The 10,501-nt window shown below is 51.3% G+C and overlaps 1 protein-coding gene across 1 annotated transcript; it reads right to left on the bottom strand.

The window, feature by feature from the left end:
• Positions 1-1,263: 1,263 nt before the first annotated feature.
• On the bottom strand, positions 1,264-9,976 carry KPNA7 (karyopherin subunit alpha 7). Its single transcript, XM_009286419.1, has 10 exons — positions 9,911-9,976; positions 9,077-9,214; positions 8,426-8,511; positions 6,605-6,873; positions 6,017-6,099; positions 4,482-4,745; positions 3,887-4,120; positions 3,293-3,475; positions 2,417-2,566; positions 1,264-1,344 (listed from the first exon to the last, which is right to left on the bottom strand). Exons 1-10 carry the CDS (start codon positions 9,974-9,976, stop codon positions 1,264-1,266), a joined length of 1,554 nt encoding a protein of 517 aa, XP_009284694.1.
• Between the last annotated feature and the right edge of the window lie 525 nt (positions 9,977-10,501).

The following is a 10,501-nucleotide window of genomic DNA, read 5'->3' on the forward strand; positions in this document are numbered from 1 at the left end:
GAGAAATGCATAAATCCTCTGGTGAACAGATCCAGCGTAGAAGAGATCCTGCTTCCTGGAGAGAAGATTTTCTCTTCAGATTAAGTTTATCTGTCACATCACCGCCCACTGCATCTGAGGAAGCAAAGCCCTGAACTCACCCAGGATTATTTTGAAGAGTCAAACCTGCCAGAGCAGGGAGGAGGAAGCTGCCACCCCCATCTCACATGGAGCAAAGCCCTTGAGATAGCTTCAACACCTGGGGATTGAAGGGTCTAGCAGAACCTTCCACAACCCATCAACACTACAAGGATGGAGCAGCGTCCAGCAGCTCGTTATAAACCTGCAGCACATAATGTTTGTGCAATGCATCCGCTAGCAGAGCGGTACATACAGCTGCAGGGATGGACGCAGGGCACCAGAGCTTGCTGCAAGCTGGACTCAAGAGCCACATCAACTCCATCCTCACCTTCTGCTCAGCCTGCAGCTAGACGCCAAAGTTCGAGGGCTTGGAGAGAGGGAGGATTCCTCTCAGCAAGGGGCAGCGACACGCAATGGAAACCTGAAATACAGGTCCTCCCTACTGAAGGGCAGCTCTAGGCAGAGCCAGATCAATGGGCTCCAGGCTAGCCGATAGCATCTGGGAAGCTGCAGTGGGAGGCAGATTAGCTCCCACAGCAATAGCTGCCTCTGACACAGCCTTGCTGCCAAAGGACCAGCACGTGCTCCTGTGTCCAGAGCCCAATACTTCCATGTGCAGTAGCACACACAGGGGTGAGAGTGACCCACCTTCTCCTGGCCGATTTCCTTCTCTACCAGAAGGATCTCCTCTCACATGGAGCTGGTTTTACCTGCAGAAGGGTGAAACACCTCTTGAATAGCTTTTTAGAGCTGCTTCAGCCACTCCAAGTCAAGCCTAGAAGTTTCAGCACAAGCACTGAGACCCAGTTGGTTCTGGTGGTAACACCCTGCTCTCCAGCAGCTTAATGCAGTTAGCTGAAAGCTTCCAGCTGCGCCTTCCACCCAGAAGACATGCCCAGGGGCTCAAATATATTTCTGCAGGGCCTTAAGACACTATGGAAAAAAGTCTATAGTGTTTGCAACAGCAGCTTATGAGGGGGAAAAAAAAAAATCAAAGGCAAGAAGTACAAAGCCAGAAGTGCAATTTATTGACAAGTTTCAAAAGTAAAAAGACTCAGCATCTTTGCTCCTCTTGGTTTGGATGTCTGAGTTCTACACCAAGACACCTCCACCCACCAGCTCAGAGCTGTGTAGTGTTTGTCTTCAGAAGTTGAAGTCTTGCTTCTCCACTGAGAAATCATATAGTCCATCTTGGCCAGTCCCAGGCTGCAGATCTGGATTTTCCTAGGAGGAAATTGATAGCCACCAGTTAAAGGTTCTGCATCTTAATAAACCTAAGCTTTTTGCACCAGAGTTTGCCTAAAGCTTTTTACAGCAGCTTACTGTTTTATTCTTGTTTTAAGAAAATTCTGCTGCTGTAACAAGCTGTTAAGATCAGCTTGACTCTAATAGGACCCTTGGAGACCAGACCAAGTCCTCCTGTTCCTCACAGCACACTGAAGCTGCAGCATCCCTGCATCTCACACACAAACAGCAGCCAAGTCTACAGGCACTGACACCAGGGGCAGAAGAAAAGAGTGGCTGGGGTGGCAAAACTCACTCAAATTAAATAGCCTGCTTGGAACAGCAACAAGCCAGGAGTACTTTGGAGAGATGTTCCCTCTGGCATCCAGCCCCTCAGGCAGGTGCCAGTGCGTAGGAGAGCTTCCTCCACACCCTCTTGCAGGGACATCCCGCAGACCCTGTTCTGGGCAGAGGACTAACACAGACATTTGCTCCCTGCTGCTGCAGTTCACATCTAGACCGAGCCTCAGCTCTGGGATCTGCCAAACCGCTAAGCCTCTTCCCTGATGTTTCCCCATCTGTGAGACTAAGGCTAGGACTAATCATGGCATCTGACAGTCATGGCACTCTTGCAATTGCTAGCTGGTGTCCTATCCTCTTTTTCCATAAGTTCATTAGCATGAGAAGGGTCAAGTAATCCAAACGCAACCTGAGCACGGTTATCAGCAAGTAGGAGGCTTCCATTCATAGCGACAAGCTAGCTCAGCTCCAAAGGAGGAAAATTCTCCGCATTTGGTATTCATATCAGCAACTGCAGTAACTCCAGCTGATGCCAGTTTAAATTCCAGCAGCAAGATGCTATCAAGGCATCCGTATCTGTTGTGCAACTCATAGGCTGACAACTCAGAGCTTTTACAGACCTTTAAAAGCAACTGGAACAAGCTGCAAGGACTACTCTAGTCATGCAGAGGTCTCTTCCAGAAACCTATTTCAGCACCCTTAAAGTCTGTGCTTCATTCCACTGTGTAATAGCTTCATGTTTTCATATGAGAAACAGCAAGAGCTCACATACCTCACCAGAAAAGTATTTCTCTATGATACTCAGGGCAGCTCGGTAGACCATGTTGTTGTCATGGGTTTGCAAGGCTTCAATTTTCTCCAGACCACCAAGCTCTTCCACCAGCAGACACAACCTTTCTGTCTCTCCCAGCTTCTCAGCTGCCTATGACATCAGATAACCAAGCAGGCAAACATAACCTCACATCAGTAACAGGTCTGAGATGGTCTTTACTGTAAGGCCCTGATCTACAGGTCAAGTGACCACAGTCCTGCATTTGCAGCCCCTACCCAATTTGTGTTTAGCAGAGATCCCAGGGATGTGGCTACTATGCACATGAAACATCAGTCCCTGCCAGGATCACTGCACAGTGGCTTGATTGCCAACCAAACAAGCTAGCCAAACTCTACCCAGTTACATCCACACAGTGAGAAGCAGAAGGTGCGACCTGCCACCCGCTATTTCATTTGCGAAAGCCGTTTCACTGGTTCAAAGGTGCTACAAGAAACAGGCTTTCAAGGGAGAGGCATGTAGACATCAGCTGGCAGGGAGCTGAGCTGAAACGCCCCCAGGACCACTTGATTTCTCTGCAGTTGTATTTCTGCAAGACCTTCACCTCTGTGCAGCTTGGGGATTAACGCATAACCTCTTTTCCTTTCCAGAAGGAGACTAAAGTCACAGGAGGTGAAGAGGAACACTTTGGGATCTTAATCTTGTCGAGCCCTTTGGACAACCCAAGAGTATCCAAGGACAAAGTTAGACAACACGAAGTCTAACTCCTACTCCTGTAAGATAAGTAGCTGCTGTAGGAGGAGCTGTTCTAGCCACACAAGGGCTCACACCTTGCTGCTCTCTTAGGGAAGGAACGCAAGAAATAGTAGGAGATCTTACCAGGAAGAGATTTGAAATGGTATCCAGGATGACCAGGATAGTTTTGCTGTCTTTGGCCAAGAGCAGGTTGAGCAGAGGTTTGAGGACCCCAGACTGAACAAGCTCCACCACTTGCTCCACAGTGCCTCCTGTTGTGAAGTTGGCCACTGCCCACACAGCCTCCTTCTGAGCCTTGAAGTCCCCCTGGAAGAGCAGCACAGTGAAGGCACTCCCAAGCTTTAGCATCCCTCGAAGATCAGCATGAGGTGAGGACAGCCATTTCCCTTGTATTCAGTTTGGACTGACCCACCTTCCCCAGCACTTTGAGTGATGGGGGGACACCTGGCAGAGCTGCCAGAGCAGCTCCAAGCCACACTTTCATGCAGGTGTACTGTCAAGTCTGAGTGCCAAGGACTGTTCCAAGGATCTCAACAGCTTTGAAACAGACTGCTCAGCTGGCTCTCGGGCACATGCTGAGTGCTTCACAAATGAGGCATCATGGACCTCGTGAACCTCAGCATTGCTTGTGCAGCACTGCACCCTTACCTTATCGAGCGGACCTCATGAACCTCAGCATTGCTTCTGCAGCAGCTATGTGCAGCACTGCACCCTTACCTTATCGAGCAGCTCCACCAGAGGTGGCAATAACCCAGAGGTGATGAGTTGTTGGATCTGCTGGCAAGGCCCTGCTGCAATGTTACTGAGCGTCCACGCGGCTTCCTTCTGTACTGTTGGCTTTGCATGTCGCAGGAGACAGGGCAGGACAGCCAAGACGCCAGCATCGATAGCTGCCTGGGTCTGCTCGTCAGTCCCTGTGACTACATTCCCAATGGCACGGAGAGCTGGAGTCTAGACAGAGGTTAAAGGAGATGAGGAGAATCCTGACCTCAAGGGGTACATGCCAGAAAGCCCAGCAAGATCCCTCACTAAGTGCTTGATCCTTCAAATAAGGAAAGCATCATGGGTGATTACTGTTGTATTTACAGACCTATCACCCTCCTATTTTGCTCTAAGCAGCTTTACAGTTTCTATCCAGTCTGCCAGCCACAGCAAGCTGGAACAGAGCAGTGGCTTGACAAGCAATCAATACTGCAGTCTGAGGAGATGGCAGACCACACAAGCCACATATAGTAAGCAGACATGCCTTCTCTCTCCTCACATGTTCCTACATTAAGAGACCAGAGGCTGGAGATTGCCGATTGTTTCCTACCATAATGATCAACTCCGGGCTGGCCATGAGTTCCACCAGCCTTGGGAGAATCCCTGTATCCACCACAATTTGGATGCGATCGTTGGAGCCATCGGTCAGATAGGAAACAGCCCAACAGGAGTCAGAAATTATGTCCTTGTCCTCATGTTCCATGAGGCAGATGAGGACTGGCAGCACCTTTTTCACTGCATCCAGGGGAGGGTAGGGGTTCTTGTTCCTACAGAGGTTTGATAGCGTCCAGGTGATATTCCTCAGGAACCCAACCTGAAACACAAGGGAGGTGTAAGATCCTCACAGCAGTAACAAATGAGGAAGAGGTAGCACCCTGCTTCTGGTCCCTACAGCTCAGAGATGTTATCCAGTGGCCAGAAGCAGCCTTAAGGGCTGAGGCTTATTTGAAGAAGGGAGATGAAACAGGTAAGTGACTAAGACAGTAGATTCACCCTCTCCCTCCCCAGTATTAAGTTCCAATTACTTCAGCTCTGGTGGTGTGACAAGCTGTGATGACTAAAAAAAGGCACCAAACAGCTTATTTGCTGGGTCCTTGGACAAATTACAGAGCATTCATTGGACAAAATCAGGAATTTGTTTTTTTAATGTTAGCAGCTCATTGTTCTAGAGTAGGGCACCTCAAGGATTTAAGCTGTATCATCTGGACAGTTCATCCCAGTAAGGATGCTCCCAGGAGAGCACTGGAGCTGCGTTCAAAGCATCGTAGCTACCAAGGTGTGTGTATATATGAACCGGTGTTTTGTCATGTTTCTTCCCCAGGGCTCCCTAAGAGGCGAGGGTGAGTTGGGCTAGGAACCGAGCAGCCGGAAGAGTTGGGGGTTGGTTGGTTTGGTGGTTTTTTTTTTTTTTAATCTTGCAATTTAAAAAGAAGAGTTGGGGGTTGGTTTGTTTGGTGTTTTTTTTTTTTTAAATCTTGCAATATAAACTCACAGAAGGCCTAGAGGGTGTTTTCTTAACACCAGCCTGAAAGGCCATAGCTATGCCTACAGAAAGCATACAGCTTCCACCACACCCAGGGTGGGACACCTGGAGGCATCAGTACCACTGTTACAGCCCCTGAGAGCTTCTCAGTCCACCTGATGCTTCTCTGAAAAGGCCCTTCTCCCCCAGAGACCGAGAAAGCAGCGGGGCAGGCACCATTGCAGAAAGGCAGAGATAAGCCACAAATCCAGCAGTTTAGAGCTACCCAAAAAGCAGCAGGAAGAAGCTTGAAGGGCAAGTTCAGCCCTTCCACACACATATGCGAGTTTACCTTGCACCAGTTTCATCTTATTCCTAGCTTGATATGGTCAAAGTTGGATAGGAAAGCTAAGACTAGAAGACATCACCGACTTGAAGACTATCTGCTTGGCACCCCCAGCTTTGTATATAGCCGAGAGGCAGGGTCACTAAACACAGTTTAGGACAGGGTCTCATTCAATTATACAAACAGCTTGTTGTTTATAAGGCAGATGATGGACCACCATTCACCCATTACCCAAGTGATTAAGAGCTGTTAAGTCAAGAAAATTGAGGTTATTTACTGGAGTTACAGGTGACACCAGAGCCAGCAAGGGAGGAATCACATTGCAATTGATAAGAGCATCTCTGTATAGAGGACCATCACCTGCACAGATGAAAAAGGGTTGTTTACTGCATCTGCCCAAGTCACAAGACAGTCAACATCAAATAGCAATCAAACCTTCAGGCACCCACCAGGGCTGGATGACTGGGCTCACTCACCAGCCACACACCATTAAGTACTGTCAGGTGGAGAGGATTTACCAGGTAGACTGGAGTGCCATCGTGGCTAGTTTGTGGCAGGCTAACCAGACATGACCCATTCTGTTCTCCCTACTGACAACACTAGTGGGTTAGACCATCCCAGCAGGATGGAGTCATGCACTTGGCTTTGGCCAAAATCCTCTTGTAGAACCAACACAGGGTCTCTCAAAGGCTGCCAGGCCACATGAAGGGACTGAAGGGTTAAGAGTTTCAACAGGGGCAGCAGCTTGGAGACAAAGCTGCAGGGAGACAAGGCTATCTTGAGGAACATCAATATTTTTAGCTCCCCAGCATCGGCTTGGGCAGTGACCATCTGCATGCCCCCAGGCTTGGAGACCTCTGCTTACCTGCGATGTTGCCCAGTGCCCACACAGACTGCTCGCTGATGTGCATGTGCTGGGAGGACAGGAGGGAGATGAAGGCTGGGATGGCACCTCCCTCCACCACCGCCTTGGTGTGGTCAGAGGTGCCGGAGGCAATGTTAGTCAGTGCCCAGGCTGCTTCAAACTGCAGAGGAGCATTGTCAGCATGGGTCAGGAATTCAACCAGTCTGGGGATGATCCCCAGCTCCAGGATCTGATTAATAGGGGGGTCCTTCTGCCTGGACAGCATTCTCCTGCAAGAGAGGACACCGCACAGCCTGCCATGAGAAGCCCTGCGTGGTGCCATGACAGACCATAACCCTGTAGCCATGTACAAGGTTGTGGCTTGCGAGGGAAGCAGCACCTGCAAGAGATGCTAGTTCAGCATCCCACATCAGCAAATCCCCTAGCAGAGGAGTTGCCAGAGAGAGGCTTCTGCAGAAGACCCATCTAAGAAGATGCTGAAGCAACAACAGGATGTCTGTTAGAATGCAGTACTTCACACATCCCTTTGGGACCATGACAACATTATTCCATGCTCCCCACCTTGCAGGAGTTTGAGACAGTGAAAAAAAAAAATCACTATCTGCAATTTGTTCTCTTACAGCCTGCAAGCCTGCCTCTGCCGCTCCCCAGCTCAGGAGCACTGGCCAACCCCACACAGACCAGAGCTCATGTTTAAAGTGAGGTTTCAGACTGTTTTTCCAGCTAAAACCCAGAATCACCAACTCCCCACTGCTGTTTCATGCCTCACACTGGCACAGAAGCATGTGGAGCTGCCTGGGAGGTTGGATCAGGGCACCGATCAAGTCAAAGACAGACAGAAGAAGAAACACTTTCAGACAGATCTGCTTCCCAGCCTGGTTCATGGAGGTGTGGGCAGCAGAAAGCCAGCTCCGTGCTGCACAGCAGATTAGGGGACCTAGTCATGACTTGTCCCTTTAGGAAGGGTCTGCTCCGGCCAGCCTCCAGTTAACACTTTGGGAGCAAAGCTTTTGATCTGCTCACCATGAGCAGATGTCCTCACAGCCATTGGGAACAGTACTGGTCCCCTGGCACACAGGCAGATCACTGATGTGGCAGCTCAAGCCAGCTAAGGAAGCACCAGCAGCAATGTAGCCTCTCCCGGACCCTCAGAAGACATCCCTGCTGCCAGCTGGGTGATGATGGCACCCTGTGATCCCTCCTACCACAACCCAGGTGGGGACAGCCCTGCTCAGTAGTGGCCCTTACAGAGCCAGGCTCCCCAGACCTTGCACTGCCCAAGCCTTTGGCACTTGGTTTCTTCCCAACCACTACATCAGCTGGTGGGATCCAACATGGTCCCCGCCCCAGCACAGTGAGGGGGGGCAGCTCCAGGAGCCACAGCCAACCCCTTTGGCTGGGTCCAGCCACACAGGTCCCTGCCACAGGCACTGCCCAGGCCCCGAGGAAGCCAACCCCTTTGGCTGGGCTGGGTCCAGCCACACAGGTCCCTGCCACAGGCACTGCCCAGGACTGATGGAGCCAAGCAAGACACACAGGGCACAAAACAGGCACCAGCTGAGGTTCCCCCTTTGGCTGGGTCCAGCCACACAGGTCCCTGCCACAGGCACTGCCCAGGACTGATGGAGCCAAGCAAGACACACAGGGCACAAAACAGGCACCAGCTGAGGTTCCTCAGGGCAGTTTGGTCACCAGGCTCCTTCCCCCTTTGTCACATCTTCAGAAAGCTCTTCAAACAGGAAGAAATACCTTCTGCTGACAGGACCCACCGCAGCTCCCTCAGCCACCTCCCTCCCAGCACAGAGCAGCCGGGCAGCATACCTGGTGGCCTGCGTAGCCTGCAGCTGCAGCTCAGTGTTGCTCCCATTCACAGCTTCAACGATTTCCTCCAAGGACAGCTGAATAACCTATGTCACAGGGAATGACTCAAAGTCAGATGGCAAGCCAGGACTCCCTCCGGTTTAATCTCCACAGTCAATCAGCTGTCTAGACCCAAGTCAGTCACCGCTTCGTATCTAAGCAATGTCTATTCTTTATGCAATGCAGTTTCGAGATGAGGCAGAGGAAGCAAATCCACAAAAGCCTTCGAGGCAACTAATCCTTATAATCAAGAATGGAAAGAGTCACAGACACACCGTAATGGGCCTACGAGCTCAGTAATTACCCCTCACTGTGCAAGGAGCCAGACAGGAGCTTCGCCAGCTCCCAGCGAGCTGGAGCCCCAGCCAGTTCTACCTGCCATCGAGGGAAGCCACACGGGACATCATCTCCAGGCAAAACAACACAGAAAAAGGGCTAGGCAGTCTAAACCACTCCCCAACACGAGGCACGGTGATCAGGAATGGCACTGGCTATTTAACCCAGGTCACCTGAACTGGACTTGGTAGCGGTCCAAGTAGTAGATGAGACCTACTGCACAAGCCATGTGCTGCAGCACCGATCCTGCCCGGGTGCAGAGCACCCAGTGCTCACCTCATTTCTTTTCTCTTCTCCCAGAGAGAGACTCTCATCCATCAAACTGAATGAAATACTCCTGCGCTTCAGGATCTGCTCATCCTTCTTAGCCTTTCGCAGCTCGATGTTCACCTCCACTCTCTGCCTCCGCAGGGCCTGGAGGGGAAGAGAAAAGCACCACCCCACCGGTGTCTGCATCACCCAATTCCCCAAGGAGCCCATCTCAGCTCTGTAACCCTTTGCCCCAAGTTTCCTCAGTGAGGAAGGCAGAGAGCCAGCATCTGCTCTCGGGCAGCTCCTTGCCATGGCTTAGAGAGTTACGTAGGAGATGGGACAGAATAAAGCCTCTCTCTTAGTGCCTCCCAAGGACATGGGCTGCTGGATGAACCAGCAACCAGTGACTGTTTTTAAAAGTCGATTTGCTGAACCCGAAAGGCAAACTCTCATCTCCTCTTCTGGCTTAAAGCAAGCTGACAGATCCCGTGGTCTGACACCCCATACCAGCCCCCTCTCCGCAGGGAGAACTGCTGCGGAGAGCTCGGCAGGAGGGGCAAGACCATCTCCCTCCCCCAGCACCTTCACCAGTGCAGCTCAGTCACCCACCCAAAACTCACATCCCCCTTGCCTGTGCCACCACACTCCTCACAGCCCAGCCAGCACCACACCACATCTCAAAAGCTAACTGAGCATCCCTGCTGGCAGAGCCATTCCCCACCACCACCTTTGCTACCCCATACAGGTAGATTTGGGGCCAGCTGCCCTTCAGAAGCCTTTACATCAGCTTCTGCCAACAGGCAAACCTCCAGCGGGCTCTGCTGTTGTCCGAAGGGGATGGCACAGGCGGGTACTTACAGCTGCGTCCTTGCCCTTGTTCTTGAACTTCCTCAACCGCTCACTATGCTTGTTCACGACTGGCATCTTGGCAGGTTTGAGAGAGGTGCCAGCTGAAAGCCTTCACGTGCTTTTGGGGTTCAGGACAGAGCAGGATCAGGTCACAACTGCACAGCAACATCCACAGAGGGGTCTGGGACCCCCACCCCCCCACCAGCAGCCTGTGCCACACATTTTTCTCCCCCCCACCCCAGGAAGGGAGATGCTGGAGGTCCCCTGCCCTAAGCAGAGCTCAGTAGGATCCTCACACACTGCAGCTGAGCCAAACTAAATGCAAGCACAAACTACCACTTAACACCAGGCTACAAGAATTACAGCTGCTGTAATCCCCTGAGGAAGCTGGACACACCACTTCTCACAGTTACAGTACCACCACCTTCCTCCAGCTCCCATCCCAGGGCCTTTAGGTTTACTTAAACACACAGCCCAAGCCTGGCACAAGCCTCTTGCCTCTAAAAGCATCAGCTTAAGGTCTGATTTAAGGACAAGTAGCCACATCCAAGTCTACTCTCTTACCCCACCACACAGCCCAGCTTGGCTTCCTACACCAGG

The sequence above is a fragment of the Aptenodytes forsteri genome, unplaced genomic scaffold (assembly GCF_000699145.1).
Source record: "Aptenodytes forsteri isolate BGI_AS27 unplaced genomic scaffold, ASM69914v1 Scaffold55, whole genome shotgun sequence".
Taxonomy (NCBI): Eukaryota; Metazoa; Chordata; class Aves; order Sphenisciformes; family Spheniscidae; genus Aptenodytes; species Aptenodytes forsteri.

Excerpts from the sequence above, each read along its gene's own strand:
- KPNA7 (XM_009286419.1), bottom strand. The coding sequence starts at position 9,976 with ATGCCAGTCGTGAACAAGCATAGTGAGCGGTTGAGGAAGTTCAAGAAC. Across the intron at positions 6,874-8,425 it reads CAGGCTACGCAGGCCACCAG|GAGAATGCTGTCCAGGCAGA; the intron begins GTATGCTGCCCG and ends CCTCTCTTGCAG. Across the intron at positions 6,100-6,604 it reads GGCACTGGGCAACATCGCAG|GTGATGGTCCTCTATACAGA; the intron begins GTAAGCAGAGGT and ends TCATCTGTGCAG.